The sequence below is a fragment of the Toxotes jaculatrix genome, chromosome 22, assembly GCF_017976425.1.
Source record: "Toxotes jaculatrix isolate fToxJac2 chromosome 22, fToxJac2.pri, whole genome shotgun sequence".
In the NCBI taxonomy this organism is placed as follows: domain Eukaryota; kingdom Metazoa; phylum Chordata; class Actinopteri; family Toxotidae; genus Toxotes; species Toxotes jaculatrix.
The window spans coordinates 7,871,454-7,890,181 of record NC_054415.1 but is presented as its reverse complement, the minus strand read 5'-3'; the positions used below and the strand labels follow the sequence as shown (position 1 = coordinate 7,890,181).

Genomic DNA, 18,728 nt, shown 5'->3' with positions numbered 1-18,728 from the left:
CATTCCTGACGGAGAGACAGACAGACAGGGAGAAACCAAACGAGGCGCATGGGGAGGGGGGCAGACTGATGGATGACCACACTGATAGTTTTAATCAGAGTGACAGAAAGAGGAAGCAGATCAGCAGATAGTGAGACAATCAGCTGAAGAGGCTGGAGATGCACATGTCAGATCAACGAATGCATAACTAGATGTCCCGTTAAAAGGCAGCTAGGCAGACTGACTGACAAACTAATGACCCACCTGTGACCACAGAGAGAATTAATCCAGCAGCACAGTACTAACAAGGACAGTAGCTCCCTCCAGTGGAAGAATGAAGAAGCTTCATGAATGTGTTAATAAATGCAGCAACTGTGCAGATGCTCTGAAATCTGCAACTATTCAGCAAGTTGAACAGTAAACTGAAGTGAGGTTAACCAAGCTTTTCTAGCCCCCTCCTGCTCTCTACTACCTGCAGTGTAAAAAATAAAAATGAATGAGTGAATTGAATATTCAGATAAAAATAGTTTTGTCCAACCAGCAGTCAGTAACTTATTTTACAATCATAGACCAGCAAATATTCACTTTTAAATTCTGGTTTCATTCGTTTTTTGTCATTTAGTGCATTCATGTACATATATGAACAGATTCAAGGCTGTGGAGCGATTTGGCCCTCATCCAGATGAATACTCAGAAAGGAGACGGGCTCTTGTCCACTGAAGTGGTGGAAAAAGTGTGAGAGATGGCGATAGGGAAGGAGGGATATAGTGAGGATGGAAATACTGACCAGCGTGGGTTCAGAGTATTAGAGGCCCCTTATCTGTGTGTGTGTGTGTCCTTGGCTGTGTGTTTGTGTGTGTGAGACAGGGGAGGTGATAGAAAGGCATGTTTGTGTACGGCTGCTATTGCATTTGTATGTGTGTGTTTTATTAATGCTTTTGTGTGTATGGATGGTAATCAGGTTATGTGTGTATGTTCTGTGTGTACTGTTTACATACTATATATCCATATATATCTGCACATTTTGAAAGTGCAAATACAAATCTATGTATTTAGGTATGTGTGTTGAAAAGAGGGGCATGGTTGAGTGATTGTGTGCGGAGGAGACGCTTTGTTCAGTGTCAGTCCACCATCGCATGCCACAGGGTTTAACTTGTCTGTCAGCACTGTTCTGACTTCAGAGAGGGAGAGAAAGAAAGCAGAGGAGACAGGCGAGGTAGATGAGTACGGGTAGGTAAAGCGAAGGAAGGTACAGAAGGAGGAAGCGGAAAAGAGGGTGTTATTTCTTAAGAGATACATGAGAAGTAGAAATGGAAGTGAGAAATGGAATGTGATGGAACAGGGGTGGATGTGAGGAAGACGGATAGGCTGTAAAAGGTTTCAGTGTAAACACTAAAGTTAAAGGATTTTGGGGTATGTTAACTTAAAAAGTCCCCAGAAGATTATTTTCTGTCGGTTAACATGTTCCAGGCCCTGAGGGCAAACTCTTGATGAGAATATGTGAATCCACCCAGATATTTTGCTGCAGTAAATTCCTTCATATAACTTCTGAGGACAGAGAGAAATGGTGGCCTATATAAGAGACAAAATCCTCATTCAAAGTCAGGGGAGACACTGAAGAACTGACAAATTAACTTCCAGCTTTATTGCTATGATTATTTAATTGTTGTGTGTTAGTTTTCTTTCGGACTGAACAATAGGAGAACACATTTGATATGTTCTAATAGTATTAAGATTGCAGGGCACCGCTGCATTGAAATGATAGATGGCAGCACCCGTGACAACTTTAACTGATTTTATACCCGGTGTGAACCATGTAGCATGACCGATAATCCTGAAACAGCTAGTTCATCCTATGCTAAGTGCAGCGGAGAGAATGCACTGAACGTTGTTTATTTTGGTTCCACCAGTCAGCAGAGATGCTGCCTGCCGGCCTGACTGGCGTTTAGTGTCCTCTGTATTGGAGGGTATGTTGGATGCTGTTGCAGATATCCCTATGTCAGCTGACTTCGCAGTGAGAAAGCACCACTCAGTGCTTTCTGTGGGCATTGGTTTAATGATGGTGGGTCTGCATCCTATGCATCAAGGCATTATATTTCATAAATTGATCACATGATGAGTGAAAAACATTGTCTGCAGAGTAATGTCTTACTATAGCTGTCAATAAATGTAGTGTTGTAAGAACTACGATATTTCCTGGTGAATGTGAATGGAGTAAAATTATAAAGTAGCATCAAATTAAAAGACTCAAGTTCAAGTATCTTAGAATGATACTTAGGTCCAGCACTTGATTAAATGAACATAGTCGACTCTGGTAAAGACACAGGGTCACAGCTGTATCTTAACCCAACAGTCTGGGGCTGGGTCAGGACAGATTGGTGTGTGTGTGATGCTGAGTCCAGACTTGTCCGAGCTGCTGCTCATCAGCTAAGACAGATTTGCTGTTGCTGCATTAATAGAGCAGCTGTTGACAATCAGGATCTGTGGAGCTGCCAGTGATGCTGCAGCCAGACTCACTGATGTTGCTCTGCACCAGGTCAGCTGTCTGGACCCGGAGCAAGAAAACTGAGAGGGCATCACTGGTGGAGACAACAACATTCTTTGTTAGGGTCACTTGGCAATTCAGCCAGATAACAGTTTTTCACCAGGACTATGGGCGAAATCAGTTTAACCTAAGTTTAAAGCTTGGTAATGGAATTAAATGCAGTAAATAGAATAAGAACAAGATTATTTTGAGCTCTAGGAACCAAATTGCTTTACCACATAACAAAAATTAGCTTAAATCAAATTGTTTTACTCAATATGATGCCGTAAAATTTACACAGAACAGCAGAATTAAATGAATCAAAAAGGTGATGAGTCATGAAACAGATGATCTCTTGTGAATCTTCCTCATCGTCTGGAGGATCAGAGGGTAACCGAGGAGGACGTCCTGCTTACCAGGTCTCACTGTGTCTGTTCGGCACTCCACTTGAATTTCACCGACGAGCTGGACAGAGAAAGTCCCCAACAGATGAGCTTCGATTGGGATTTTAAATTAGCTAATCAGGAGTGACAGACAAATTATTTTTGAATAAGTTCTCAAAATTCTTAAAGAGAAGTTTTGACAGAAGCCTTTTCATCATATGTAATTTAATCAGTAATAATGAAAACAACAGTGTGCTTTGCTGCTTAAGATGAATTGTTCTGTTTGCCAAAATATAAATGTATTAAGTCAAATATATTATGGACACAAGTGTGTAAACCTTTTACACTTTACTGTGTCACTCCTGTGTGTTTTCAGCTGGTATTTATGTCCAGGTTAAAATCAATCGAAGATCTTTTTAAACCGATAAAACAAGTCTAAAAGTCCTGTTTACCACACAGACACCAGAATATCTCTCAATGGCTGCCTGTCTTTTGTGTGTGTGTGTGTGTGTGTGTTTTTGTGTGCATGTTCATGTGTGTGTGAGAATTTGTGATGCATCTCTTTAAGCTGGAATTGTCTTACAGTAATCCACTTTGGTTGTGTAAGCTTTAATCTTTAATTGAAGCATTATCCGTGTTTCCACCACAGCACTGTCTTGTCTGACTGCTGTCTGCCTCTGCATGCTTTGTTTTGCCATAATTAATTTCCACCCTTGTTGATTTTCAGTGTCCTGCAGTAACACTTCAAAGTGTCACCTGAGTGAAGCTAAAACTCAGTTTTGTAATGCTGCACTGTTTCTAACATTTGATATGAGAAACATAAGAGGCCAGCTTTGTGTTTTGTGTGAGTTGTTCATGAAATTGTTTCACCTGTTTTTAGCTGGTGCACTTGTTTGGAGCATCTTTCAGAGAGCAACCATGTTGGCAGATATTATGTCAGGACAAAGGCCACTTAAACAGAATACATGGCTGTTGCTGCATTGGCTGTTGTTGGTTTGAAACTGGTGCTCTCTCCATGTTTTTGTACACTTTATCTCGCTTTGTTGACTGACTCTCTCTTTGTGTGTGATTTCTTTGTCCTGCAGCTACCTGAAGCGTTTCAAGGTGATGAAAATCAAGGTTCTGCGTTCGTGGTGCAGACAGATCCTCAAAGGCCTTCACTTCCTGCACACCCGAGCTCCACCCATCATTCACAGAGACCTGAAGTGCGATAACATCTTCATCACGGGGCCCACGGGCTCAGTCAAGATAGGAGACCTGGGTTTAGCCACATTAAAGAGGGCCTCCTTTGCTAAGAGTGTCATAGGTAAGAAGATGCATGTGCACCACCACTGAAGACACGTGCCTTATCTCTTCAATGCAGACATACTTGTCTGTAGTCAAATTTAAATTTGTATGTCAGAATGAAACATTGAGATTTGAAAAGGTGAATAAAGTTAAACAACAGACATAATGTATGTGAGTTTGACCAAACAATAACCACTTTACGTGCACATATCCACACGTACAGTCTTGTATAAACAAAGACATGAACACAGACACGTTCTGTACACACTGCACATGCCCACTGCAGATTAACTTTACTGCTTATAAAATGACTGGCAGTTAAAGCAAACTGCAGGTATTTGAAAAGTGAAACACACACCAGGCAGTCTGCTAGAGAGCTAGGATTAAGCTGTCTGGAGATGTTATGGCTGCATAAACACACCCTGCATATAATACACAAGTGTCTGTTCTGCTCCATATAATATTTTGTCAGCTTTTCAGTGGTCTAGTTGTATAGTTGACCACAGGCATTCCGGTATTCACATATTTTCTCACACCCAAAGTACCTGAATGCACATACTCTCATGCACTTGGGGCAAGAATGATAGGCTTAGTAAATCTCACAGCTGCTTTGTAGTAATTAGGCAAACCTCAAGTATTTGGACACATGAAGAAATCCACACTCAGCAAACATTACCAGGCTACTATGCGGTACCCATGGTGTGTTTGCAATTTTACATTTCCAGCTGCGTTTAACAAATTTTTCAGATTTAAGTCCTGTCCTCACCATAACGTTTTAGTATGTGTTATGTAAATGACTGGGCCTGTTTGTTTTTTAGCCAGCATGTTAATAAATGATATAAATAAAAAATAATAAAAGTATAATTGTTTTCCTTCTCCCTTTCATCAGGTACCCCAGAGTTTATGGCTCCAGAGATGTATGAGGAGAAGTACGATGAATCTGTAGACGTCTATGCCTTCGGGATGTGTATGCTGGAGATGGCTACCTCAGAGTATCCCTACTCTGAATGCCAAAATGCTGCCCAGATCTACAGGCGGGTTACTAGTGTAAGCCTGCATTACTTGTACAGTATGTGTGTGACAGAAAGAATGAAACTTTTTTTTTTGTTGAGTGCGTTGGTACGCTGTTGAGAAACCAAGTTGTGACATTTGTGCGGTGGATGTAAAAACCTTGTTTGTCTTTTTTGATCTACATCCTCCTCCGCCCGGCTCTCTCTGCCACTCCCCCCATACTTGTTTACTGACTGTATTAATAAGTTTGGCATGAGCTGCAGGAGATTCAGTCATATGACAGTGTTTTCACTGATTAGTCTCTCTCTCTCTCTTGTTCTCCAGCCCTCCCCACCTCACTCTTACTAAATGAAACGACCGTTTTGCGATCGGGTCACACCAGCCGCAGAGCCCGTAAACATGTTGTCGTTCCGACCCATGAGTACCCATTAGTCATTACTACATTATAATGTGAGTCCTCGGCACTCGTGGGTCGACCAGACCCATCTTTGAACTCATCCTTTATTTTGATCTCAGCTGCAAGTCTGACTGCCTCTTTGGTAGTTTCCACTATAGTACATGTCTCCAGGTTTACATTTTGCCATGATGGCACACACACACACACACACACTCACAAGGTGGTATCAATACTATCCACTCTGTTATAGCTGAAAAACCAGTAGCACTAGGAGAACATGTTTGGCTACATTTTTTTCTCCACCACTAGAGAGCAGTACTGAGCAAACCCTGTCATGTCAGGCCAAAACTAATGCTCCCTCAACAGATATTGTTGTTTTGGCCTTGAGCAAAACGCTCTAACCTTAGTCCTGTTCAGGAGCCAGAGGTATTGTTCTCCCTGAGAGAGAGCTGAAAATAAATGTAGGTTAGCAAGAACCACAGAAACGTTGTCTGCCACAAAAAGCGCCTTAAATGAAAAACAAAAAATTAAATAAAATTTTTTGTCTGAATAGTTGCTAAAGCTCTCTCCACTACAACCCCTCAAAAACTATATCAGAATGAATCTCCACTTTCCACTCTCTGCTCTATTTATTGACAGACAGAAAGCCTTGTGCATCAACCCGTCTGACTGAAATGCACCTAATTCCCCTTTAGTTTTAGTATCCTTCCTAGGCTTTGTAGGCTATGATAAAAAAGAGAGAGAGAGAGAGACAGAGACCAAAACATAGACAGAGAGGACAACAGATGCAGTCATGGGCTCTTTTAAGTTAAGTGCTGCTGAGGTCATCACCCCAAAACACACACACACACAGGCAGATAAGAGCTGTCTCCCTCCTTTCCTCATGGGACCCAGTTCAGCTCTGTGGAGGCTGACAGTGATGGTTAATGGACCATTGGAATTTACTAGAAAGCACTCTTTCTCTCTTCTCTGTCTGTCCTTCTGATGTTACTGTTCTATTATCTCGCTTTTCTGTCTGCATCTCTCTCCTAATGCATCTCTTATTTCAATTCAGTAAAGCTTCATTGGAAACACCAAATCATTTTTATGTGGCTGAAACGGTGCAAAAGAAAGAGGATGCTCATCAAACATGTGGACACATTCTACGTTTTTGCAAAAACAATAATTACGAACAAAGGAAGGATTAACACCATGATTCCTAAATATTTGGTTGGTAATACTGCAGAAAGGCTTTACTGTTTATAGCTCATGGATGAGTGCAGCATCCCCTTCAGCTAAAACAAGTGTTGCTTTTACCTCAGGTGAAGTCGAACATAAAATTTTAATGGTAACTTCAGACACAAGCTGCAGCAGTGGGTTTTTTTTCCCTGTAATGTATATACCAGAAAGAAAAGCTGATGTGTTCCTAACGTGCCATCATTTCTACTTCACTCACGGTATTTTAGATAACGATAATGAGACAAGGGCTGCATGAGCATCAGTAATTACATTTATGTGGTGACTCCCATATTATTTAATGTATGCCCTAGTTTCTGTTTCAGCACTCAGTAATGGAAGTCACCATCCATACTGCCAGAAAATTCAAATTGACGGGTTTTGGATGAAGATTGCTTCTCAGCTTCTTAACTTTATTGTGAGAGAAACTATCCAGACCCTTGTCTTTCTGTCCCAGAATCTCTCAATTCAATTTACAAAGTTTTATAGGCAGAATATATTCAGACACTATACTTCTATATGTGTGTCTGGTCCTCTGTCCTGACGCTGGTCCACTGTCCAGACTCCCTTCACTCATTCACAGATAACTGAAATTTCTTTCCCAATTTAATCAAACCATATTTGATTACCTTAGTGACCTCAACTGTGTTTGTGTGTAAGTGTTTGAGTAGTAACTTAATAGCAGTAATCTCATATACTGGAAGCAATTTTGCGCAGATTGTTGTATTCATTCAGCAAAACATTTTTCAGCTGTCTGTATTTGTTATTGTCACTGACAACACACACACACGCAAACTTGTGACAACCCCGGGGTGCCCTAGTCACCTGCTTCCTTTCATTTTGTTTCCTCATCCATCCTTCCAACTTTCCACCCTCCATTTCTCACTGTGTCCTCAGCCCAGTTAACCCCTGATGTTTAAGCACCAGTTTACAGTAGATGAGTCATTCATCAGTTATTAAACTGTCACCTGGTAGTTTGGCTTGTAAAGCCTTCTCAGCTGACATGGTCTGCTATTCAATTCAAATTATTTTAGGAAGTTTTGCAGTAACATTTTTTTTTGCCACCACATGAATCTGAATTGGCTGCTTGATCTGTCAGTTGAACTGTTGGTGGGGTCACAGGATAAGAATTCTGAGGCACTGTAAGACAATTAAAAGTAGACATTCTTGTAATGTGTTTTTTTTTTCTTCTTGTGAATTACTGGATAATTTTACCTCCTCAGGCCTATATTAAAAAAAGTCAGCATAGACATTTTGAACTGGTGACAGATCTACTGTCTGCGTGAAAACACAGATGCAAGCAAGTGCACCAAAGTGAAAATGCGTACAGTGTATTTTTCACTATGAAAAAAATCCTTTTATATATATATATATATATATATAAAAGGATTTTTTTATATATTTATAAAAGGATTTTTTATATATATATATATATATATATATATATATATATATATATATATATATATATATATCATACAGGAGGGAACTGAAAGACTGAGGCAGGACTGTGGGGATATTCTTTATGGCTCATCCTCTCATACCTTGACATACAATGTTGATGTCCTTCACGGTCCTTTTCCTTCTGGAACATTCCTTACCTCCAATCATCCTTGTTAAACTAAAATCTAGCTTCCTCCCTCTCTTTCTCTCTCAGTTTCTCTCCTTCATCCTCCCTTCTTCTGTCAGACTTAATACCATTACTTCCTCCATCAGTCCTAACTTTGTTTGGCCCTGGAATCTCAGCGTGTGTGTGTGTGTGTGTATGGAGAGAGAGAAAGAAAGAAAGAAAGAAGGAAAGAGAGAGAGGGAGAGAGAGATGGGTGGTTGTTATGCAATGGTGAACTGGGGGGGAGGCAGGAGAGAAACAGGCCAAGAAAGTAAAGGAGGAAGGGAGGACGACTGGAGGAAGGAGCAGAAGAAGCTGGTCATTTGCTGGCACAAACAGGTTGCCTGACAAGCAGCCACTTTAGACTAAAAACTTTTTTTTCAAAAACATGTGTACAGCAAGTGACTCTCTAGTCCACTTGCCTGAGTACTTCCTAGGTAAGTTACTCACCTTTTATTTGATCATCTTATCTGTCCACCTCACTGCCTGACGTCTAGCTGTTGTAATATTTTATAGCCAACAGGTCATTTACTTACAGTTTCTGTATTCTCTCTTTTACTTTGGGTTTCTCTTTTCGCTCTGAGTTTTTCATTGCTTTCAACCTGCACTCATCTTTAAGAGTTAGTTCATGCATGTGTGTCTAATATATTCTGTGTGATTTGAGGAAATTGGTATCTGTTAGGAAAAGTTTAAAAGTTTTTGTCTGTGTTCATTACTCATACAGAATCAGAATCAGCAGGGCCTGCTCAGCACAGAGCATGATTGGAATGTTAATTGCTTAATTGTACCATGCAGTGCACCTGCGTGGAAGCATCTGCGCTCGTTGTGTTTCTCCACTCATTTATTCAGGGGTTTTCCTTTAATTTGTCACATGTCTGTATGACAGTGTGATATTTCAGTCTTTTCCTTTTGAATACACAGGTGTATGACAGTTGGAGATGATTTTATTTTCTTTTTTTTATTCAGGATTTAGGTTCAGTTCCAGACTTGCTTCTCTTTTCTTCAGTCTCTATTTTGTTCCTCCATTAGCAGCGTTTGAACAAATGGGCCGGTCATTAAGATGCCTTCTGGCGAGCTGTGCAGCTGAACTTCTATTCACTGTTGGGCCTCTGAACGGTGTACCTAACCTTTAGAGGTTTTTTGGCACTTGAAAGTAACCATTTTCCCATCGTATCAGTTAGCACTAAAACCCAGCTGCATTGTGCTGCGTCATGCTAATATGTTGTCTTTTCCTTTTTTTTCTGGATTTAGTTGTACATTTTTCTACAGGAAGGCTTTTCCAGTGTTGCCTTTGCTGTTATTAGGCCTCAGAAGTGCCTTTTCGTAGTGCCCAGCTTCAGAGTGGGTTCCGACTGTTGTCTTTTATTAGTCTTTTCCTTTAAAAGCTATTGTAGTGTTCTTTATGGGCTCTGAAAGGCTGCGATTCATTATTTATTCCTGAAAACCCCTTTTCTGTTTATCACTTTCACTTTTTACACAATTCTTGCATTTTGTTTGTGCTGTTATCCATTTTTCTATTTTTGAATTTTACTATGCCTGATTTTATTGTGCAAAACAAAACAAAAACTGCAAGAAAACATAGATCTGTTTTCTGGAAGTAAAGGGTTTCACAGGATTAATGTACAGCCCATGTATGTTTGCGTGTGTGTTCAAAGATGACAACCTGGGTTAAATCTCTCCTGTGCATGAGTGACAAAGAACACATCTGCTTTTTAGTTCTTTCTGAACTCCAGCAATTTTATCTTCCCTTTTGTGCGTGAGCGCCTGTGTGTTTGATGACTCTTTGTCTTCCTCTAAAATCTTCTTCTGTCTTCACTGCTCTTCTTTCTCTGTGTGTGATTTTGCAGGGAGTGAAGCCTGGCAGTTTTGACAAGGTAGCCATTCCTGAGGTGAAGGAAATTATAGACGGTTGCATCAGAACAAACAAGGATGAGAGGTGAGTCACACAAACACAAGCTATCAACGGCAAATCTGCGTCTGTTGACATATTACAATTTAGTTAGTTTTACAGTCAACGTTTGCAGTCGGTCTCTAAGGTAATAAAATGAATCAGATCACAGCATCATCACTACACAAAGTATTGCTTGATGATACAATTCAAATGAGTTTTGTGACTTTCTGCCCAGTTTTAATCTACACAAGCAGAGAGACTGAACAGTAAAACCCTGTTATTGATTACAAGAGCCCACAAAACTAAATGATGCAATGTGACATATGTGGAAGGCTGTCTTTGGATTAAAGGTTGTCAACATGTTCTCATTCCCAGCAGATTAATTACATGCCATGTCTCTCCTGTTAGCTTATAAGTTGGAGACCAGCTCACACAGCATTTCTAGTATTGAACAAATTTGTACCACGTAATATCATGAAGTAAATCCACTTCTCCCTTTTTTTTTTTACATTTTCTTTTCATCTTTGTGTACATCTAAATTTCATATATCTTTACCTCGTTTTCCTGTGTTCTAAATCTTGTTATCTCTTGTTCCTCTAGGTATGCCATAAAGATCCTGTTGAACCATGCATTCTTCCAGGAAGAGACAGGGGTCAGGGTTGAACTGGCAGAAGAGGATGATGGGGAAATGATCGCCATCAAGCTTTGGCTCAGGATAGAAGACGTCAAAAAGCTCAAAGGCAAATTATTTTTTTGTCTGATTGAAGTCTTTTATATGTGAAAGAAATATCTTTGGTTATTTTAGCATTGTAAAAGTCCCGATAAACACATACCTATAATCATATTTGTTCTAATTTGGCAAATACTGATGTGTAGCAGCTTTTCTTAGCAGCTCAAAAATCACTATTTAGCTGTTTGCTGAAAAACCAAAGCACTTAATTTATTTAATAAGATTATATTTACACTATAGATTGTATCACTAGCAGGCACATGCCTGACCAGCAGTCTGTTTGATTTTAGGCAAATACAAAGACAACGAAGCCATCGAGTTCTCTTTTGACCTGAACAAGGATGTCCCTGAAGATGTGGCCCAGGAAATGGTAAGCATGAAGCAGGGGAGGATGTAACGGAAGGATGGATGCTGGTATGGGTGGTGGGAGGAAGTGATGGATTTAATCAAAAGAGAATAGACTGGATAGAAAGAACTATATGGTTAGGAGAGCTGTCATCCATCACCATCTCCAAAACTCCAACATTAAGAAATGTTGCCTTAAAAAGAGTGTCTGTCTGACCCTCCAGGTTGAGTCTGGCTACGTTGCAGAGGGTGACCATAAGACCATGGCCAAGGCCATCAAGGACCGTGTGTCTCTGATCCGTAGGAAGAGAGAGCAAAGGCAGCTGGTACGGGAGGAGCAAGAGAAGAGAAAACTAGAGGCGGAACAACAGCTACAACAACAACAACAACACCAGCAGCATCAACAAGAAACTCTCAAAACTTCACACACACAGGTTTGTTGAATTTGTTTCAGTCTGTGAGTATAATTTAAAATGTTGGAACGACAGACTGATCAGGAGTTGTCAAGGATGTTTTTTTCAGTCCGTATGTAAAAATAGTACTTGGATATTTGGCCCTACATACATTCATCACACAACAAGTCTTTACCACTAATGGATCATTTTGTGATTTATGTTTAGTGCCATTTCCTCTCTGTCCTTTTTCCAGTTATGGTATTCTCTGTTTGAGTGTGGTCAGTGCTGACTTTTTGCACATTGGGAATTTTTTTTTTTTTTACTACCTTCTCTTTAGTTTAACCTCAGCTTGTGCTTGTCTACAGGCAGAGGCAGAAGAGACCGAAGTGGAGCAGCAGCAGCTTCATTATCAGCAGAGCGGCATTTCACACACATGTAAGACATACTGCATATAGCAGATTTAATCGATATAGTAAACCCCTGCATTGTGTAGACAAGAATATTCCGGATTTCAGAGATGTATTAGCATTGTGAGGGACAGGAGAAAAGGTTACCACCCTTGTATCTCAACACATTTTTCTCTCTCAGCTGAAGGAGGCGTGGACAGCGGCCAGGGTTCCTCTGTTTTCTCTTCAGACTCCCCCCACCTCGGTCAGCTGACCATGTCCTACAGCTGCCCCCCTTCCACCCAGCCTCCTTCCCAGCCCCCTTCCCAGCCCCAGACCCCCTATCCTTCCACCCCCTCTGCTACCACGCAGCAGCACCCAGGCTACGCCCAGCCGCCACAGCCAATGGTGAGTGGTGACGTCATCTACATTAGACAAAATGCATGTGTAGGTTTCATTTGCACTTCTATGTGTGGTGCTGTTCTCACAGATGTGTTGAAAATGACTCATCAGTTTGAAGTGAGCACTGCATCGTGTTTTGGGAGTGGGAGTGAGTTGGAGTGACGTTTGCAGTGCTTGTGAGCAGGCTGGGAATTCTGATTGCCGTTATATGCTGAACAAAATACATGGGAGCATGCTGCCGATTGTTTATTTTATTTGGAAATGATAACCTTTAAGCTGAAGAAGAAGAGTGCCAGAAGGTATTTCATTATTTTGTTGCCCAGTGAGGCATGTTACCTGCAGTATTGTGCAGAGAGAAAGCAATGCATTTGACAAACACAGCACAGTCTTGCCAATATTTTAGCCTTTTGGATAATACACTGTCTGATATTTATTCCAATCTTTAGCTTGTCATTCAGTCAGTTGTTAACTGAGGTAGTCAGTCAATCACTCAGTAAAAGTCTGCCATTCACTAAGACATCATGCATATCTTTCCCTCAGTCCTGCCATTTTATCAACCAGTTACCTCTTTCTTTCACCTTCCCTCAAACCTCCTTGCACTGAATGTTAAAGTCCATTTTTCTTTATGATTCCTCATGTGTACATCTAGTTGTTGCATCCATTGTCTGTTCAGTTACTACTCTTTTTGTTATAGTTGTTTTGCTGTATATTTCTTTGTTTTCATATTTCTAAACTTGTTTTATACATTCATATCTGGGTATATTTGCTCGGATACTCATCAACCCACGCTCCTACTCCTTATGGCCCATGGATATTTATGTGGCTTCCTTCACACACTCAGGGGATGTTTCCTGAACATACTTGCTGATTTAACCATAATCCTCCGTTGTTGACCTTTTTGCAGCCCCAAAGTCAAATTCCTTCCTCATGAGCACCTTATGAGTAATTTTTAATGGGGAGGAGAAAATTTCTCATTTAATTCTCGACACGAGACGTTTCCATCTGGTGACCTTTTGGATACAAATGTTGTCTGACTTCCAGATTACCAGAACCCCCAGTGACTGATTTTATTGTTGAATTGGATGATTATTTACTTTGTAGGCTGATTGAATAATTCAATGATAGATTTTTAGGTCTTTCTTTGAAGTAACATAACATTTCTCAGTAGACTTGTTTTCTCATCAAAGGTCATTTCTTGGAACCAGCGGACTCTGTGTAGACACAGTGACTTGGTTTATTTTATTTATTAACTATTTCATGAATTATTTTGGATAATAATCCTTCCTTTTTATGCTATGATGTGTTTATTTTTTATTTGATTTTAAATGATATTGACGTTAGACTTGTCATTGTTGTGTTTCAGTTTGTCTTTCATTTTTCTTTACTGCATTTGATAATAAGATCATTTGTGAGTCTTTCTCCTATTGTATTTTTTTTTACACATTTTTGATATCACATTTTTTTTCCACAAAATTGAAATTTAAAACTGTAACTATTTGTTTTCTTCACTTAATCTCTGACTTTTTATGTTTGTCCTTTTATTGTTGTTTGTAAAAAAAAATTTTGTGTTTGTTTTTCATGTTTATCCCACCCTCTTCCATCACCCCTCCCTGGCCTACAGTCTGTGTCACGCCGTCGTCGAAGTCGTAGCATGTCCATTTGCGTCCCCCCCTCCTCCTACTCCTTTTCCCATGCTCCTCCGCCTCTGGCAGTTCCAAAGAAACCCTCCACCCCTCCTCCAGATCTGTCCTCCTCATCCTCCTACATCACCACCTCCCCCTACATGCCTCTCGCTGTCGAGAGGGATACTTTTGCTGGGCGCCTCTCCAAGGCCCTGGAGACAGTCCTACCCCGTCACTCTGCCTCCCCTCTGCCCAGGGCCAGGCAGCGGAGGGCCAGTCTACCTGCCCTGTTCTCCACCCCTGTAGGTTCACAGTCTTAATCACCAAAGGCCACAGCGGTGGTGACAACCAGAGAGGAAGGGAGAGAGAGGAAGATGAAGGGTATGGGCCACAGTGGTGTCTGAAATTAGAGATAAGAAAACTGCTAAAACAGCTTTTTTTGTATTTATTAGAAGAGTGCCATTTTCACTGTAAATGGAAGTCTCTTGCAAATTCAATGTACTGTTCAAGTATCAGTAATTTTTCTAACTGTTGGATGATACAGAATGAATGAAACGATTGTAAAGGACACAGCTTTGCTGAGAGATGCACAGTAGAAAAACATCTTGAACATTGATATGTATAGAGTGTCTGTTCTCCCAGTTGCTAGGTAGAAAAATGCCACATCTATATTCTTAAATTAAGGCATTTTAAGTGCCGCTCACTACTTTAATATGACCTCAGCTGTTTGCTTTCAGACACTGCTGTGAGTTTGTTGTTCTACCCCTCCATTTTTCTTTCCCACTCTCTTCCTCTAATAGACCACCTTTGTTTCTTATATTAAACACAGAATGACTTTGCTGACCCTTAACTTCACTCTAAGGTACAACTACCTAATACCCTGTGCATCTGCCCTCAGGAAAACTGTATACTAGGTCATAGTGATTCAGGACTGTGCCTTGGATTAAATGTCTATTTTGATCCATTACACAGATTCTTTATGTTCTAATGTGAAGTTTCCCGCTGCAGCCTTTCAGCTAAAAGGTTAGCGTTTTACAGGGACAAGCAGAAATACAAGACATTTTTCTTGAGTGCAGACGCATCAGGATATTGTTGAGCTTAGAGTCAGCGTTTGGCCTTTCCTGTCTTTGCATTAATACTCCATTCTCTGTCTACCTGTGAGCTATCAGTCTGTGTCTGTCTCTTTCTGTCTTGTCTCTGTGCTGTCTGTCTGTGTTTGTGCTGTACCAGTGTGTCACTTGGTCTGTCAGCCTGTTATAACCAGCTTTGTATCTTTACATTACCAGTGTGCTTCATCTCATTACTTCTTTCTACAGTCTCATTACTTTTACATTACAGCCTCATTACTTCTTTCTACAAGTATATTCTGTTATATCTTAACCACATCATTTTGTTTCTAGTGTGGAGAGAGAATGTATGTCCCCTTTCTCTTGGCATTGTTTTGAAAGTATGCTTTTTTTTGGACTATTTGACAGTTTTCTCCATTTCATGTGGGTCTTTGTTGTGGTGCTCTCTCTCTCCCATTCTCCAAGTTTCATTCTTAAATCCATTGTATCTCATTGTCGCAGCAGCATTCAATGCCGCACCCCTACAGCGGAGGAACAAGCGCAGGAGGAGGAGCAGGAGGGAGCATTCCCCTCCCAACTCTTCCCGACCCCCCTACTATTTTCTTCCCTTCCATCCCCGAGCGCCCCATTTCTTTTTCGCCTCCACCCACTGGGCCTCCAAAGGCCTACAACACCCAGCGACGCAAAAGCACGTCCATTCTCGAGGCACATACCCGACACTTCCAGCCTGCCTACCCTCGCTATGGGAGCAGCCTGCACCCCTTTTCTGGGATAGAGGGTGTTGAGACCCCCTCTCTGTTTATGGTAAATCCTGGTTTTGCAGCAGCTGCTCAAAGACTTGGTGTCGGGGAGCCACTTCATCTCCCAGGACAATCGGACCCGAGTTTGTTCGGCTATAAAGACATGAGAGCAGAGCATGAAGAAGCAGTGAGGAGATTAAGTCTAAATCAAGCTGCCTTATTGGATCATTATGAAGCAATGGCGTATGGAGGATACCCAATGACTGCACACCAGCTTGGTCACTTGAGTTTCCATCAGCAGAGGCAAGCAGCGGCTGCTGCTGCTGCTAGTTTGGGTTTTGATCCTGGTCCTCCACCTCAGCCAGGGTTCCTTCACCCTCACATCATGCAAAGAATGAGTGCACACAGTCCAATCCCGCCACCCTTACCTCCCATGAGTGCATCCACTGGTGGTTCTGTTTCTTCTTCATCATCTGAGGGCTGCTATCCTCCACCACAGCATGCTTCGCCGTCTGCTTTCCCTATTTCTGCACCTCCAGTCATGGCTGATGCCCCACCACCTACTGGAAGTGTTTTTGAGTTCCATTTAGCTGCAGCTGCAGCTGCTGCAGCTGCAGCAGCCGCAGGGGACCCAAGCCTCCTGGCATCCAGACTTTACCGGGCTCGAAGAAGCTCCATGGATCTCCCTCTGGAAGATAACACTGGAACTGGATCAGGTGGTTCAGGCACGTACAGCCGTCTCCAGCCAGTGACGGAAGAGCTGTACTCTTACATCAGTCCTGAGCTCCCCTTACCCCCAGGAAGCCTTCTTCTTCACCACACAGGTGTAACCACAAAGGACAGAAGCCCAGAACCTTCAAGTGACTCTTTGGCCTCCTCTGACGCAGGAGAGTTCCAGTCACCTCCTCCCCCACCTCTCCTCCCCCCATTTGACTCCTCAGCCGCTCAGTCCATCCCTCACTCATCCTCCACTGCACTCTACGATTCATCCGGGGGAGTGCTCCCCATAGATCCCCAGGGACATCCACCCTCCATGCAGACCTTTCTCCCTCCCACCCCATCCTCCGAGCTCCAGCTTGGGGGAGTGTCATCAACTCATCTGGAGTCTCTGATCCAGAGCGCCTGGGCCCGGCATGGAGGGGTGGTACCAGCCCAACCCGATATGACATACCATGAGTCATTGCTGGCCATGCAGGCCGCAAACCCCGCTCTGGTACTGAGTTTAGACCTTAAAACCCCCTAGACCCCTGGGCCAATTACTAGTTTAAATTACAGTTGTTTATTTAGCAAAGATCTGAAATCAGCTGTTGATTGGTGGATATGTTGTCATTGCTATGTTAGGGTATTTTATTCTCTCCCTTTCTTATTTAACTGCAAATTGTCATAGTCTCACAGACTGAGAAATTCAAGCAAAGTTAATCATTCTAGAAAAAGCAGCTGGATTAATTTATAATAGTAATTTGACCCAGAGGCCATTATACAAATCCCTGTTGTTTTTATATGCTACTGACCCAGGTGCCCCAGCTGATGCTTATTTGTCACCATGTAGTCTTTGGTTGTGATTTTAACTCCCTCCAGACGCACCACAGAGCGAGTCTCATGGTCTGCCTTCATAATGTCTCAACATTTTTCAGTCCTTGACAGTGTTTGCTTATAGAGGAAGAATCTGTAGAAAAAACATTTGTCGAGCTCATGCTTCTGTCCGTGCTCCTTCTGTAAAGATTTACAGAGATGGGCACGGCCCAGAGCACATCTGGGAAAGACCAAAGCCAGAAACATCTAATTTCAAGTCCAACATAAGAGTCATTATTGTTAAGTAATAATGACTTTAAAAGCAACATTCAGAAGGTAGTCTTTGAGACACTCTCCGGTGTACAAGCTTTATAAGCAAACAGTCTAAGCCCCCTCCTTTCTGTCTTTATGTTGTGTTTTTTTTTTTTTATTTGTCAATATCAGTAAGTAACATTTTGTCTGTATGTTCATATATGAATGTATATGAGAAATGTGTGTTTGTGCAGGTATACTTTAGGTATACTTGAATTTTTGCTCATACAAATCCAAAGTCCATTTCATCCAAAGATAAGCAAAAACTGCCATTTGGTGATAATTGTATGTGTAAAAACTTCAGAATACAGCTGTATATTCTAGACATCTACACACTGAATAGTATTACTAACTATTAATCTACACTGAATCTAAGAAAATTATTGAAGTATAATAAGGCTGCGCGACTTTGTTGATTTGTATGGTCAAACACACAGAAACATACAACAAAACCAAGGGGACTTAGACAAACCTGGCAATGTAACCATGCACAGAGACATTTCATTTGTGTATTTTAGATTCTTTCTGTTGTGTTGTGTTGTAATTGCTGAAGATCTTGGCTTCAAGTCAGTTCTTCATGTTAGCATATTATGTTGTCATTTCCTGTTCAGACTGCAATTCAACTTCCTGGTTCAAAGGTTGCAGTTGAAATTCATTAAACCCTTAGAACGCTGATATTATCAGTGTCCTCTATACTTTCTACTTTCTTTACTTTGAATCACTTAAGATCACTGGCTTCTCTTTTCATTTCTTCAGTCTTTGTTTTTGTCTTTACGTCTACATTTTATTTTATGTCATTTATCTTAAGTTCTTGATCTTCCTATATATTTATTACGTTTCTGTGCTGTGAAATTCTTTATTTTGTTTATGTAACTGCCTGTGATGTTAGAAGAAGGTAGGTAGTAGTGTGTCTGGTGCAAC

The 18,728-nt window shown here is 41.2% G+C and overlaps 1 protein-coding gene across 3 annotated transcripts in view; it reads left to right on the top strand.

The window, feature by feature from the left end:
* Positions 1–18,728, top strand: part of wnk1b (WNK lysine deficient protein kinase 1b) — an 82,624-nt gene that overhangs the window by 38,848 nt on the left and 25,048 nt on the right. For 2 of the 3 annotated variants that reach the window (XM_041030374.1, XM_041030373.1), the window contains exons 4-11: positions 3,972–4,192; positions 5,063–5,220; positions 10,253–10,341; positions 10,897–11,036; positions 11,317–11,396; positions 11,596–11,805; positions 12,132–12,201; positions 12,355–12,560. In XM_041030374.1, the coding sequence (XP_040886308.1) occupies positions 3,972–4,192; positions 5,063–5,220; positions 10,253–10,341; positions 10,897–11,036; positions 11,317–11,396; positions 11,596–11,805; positions 12,132–12,201; positions 12,355–12,560 (1,174 nt within the window). Of the gene's footprint in view, positions 1–3,971; positions 4,193–5,062; positions 5,221–10,252; positions 10,342–10,896; positions 11,037–11,316; positions 11,397–11,595; positions 11,806–12,131; positions 12,202–12,354; positions 12,561–14,175; positions 14,479–15,744; positions 17,197–18,728 lie in introns of all 3 variants that reach the window. The other variant, XM_041030375.1, reaches the window with a different exon arrangement.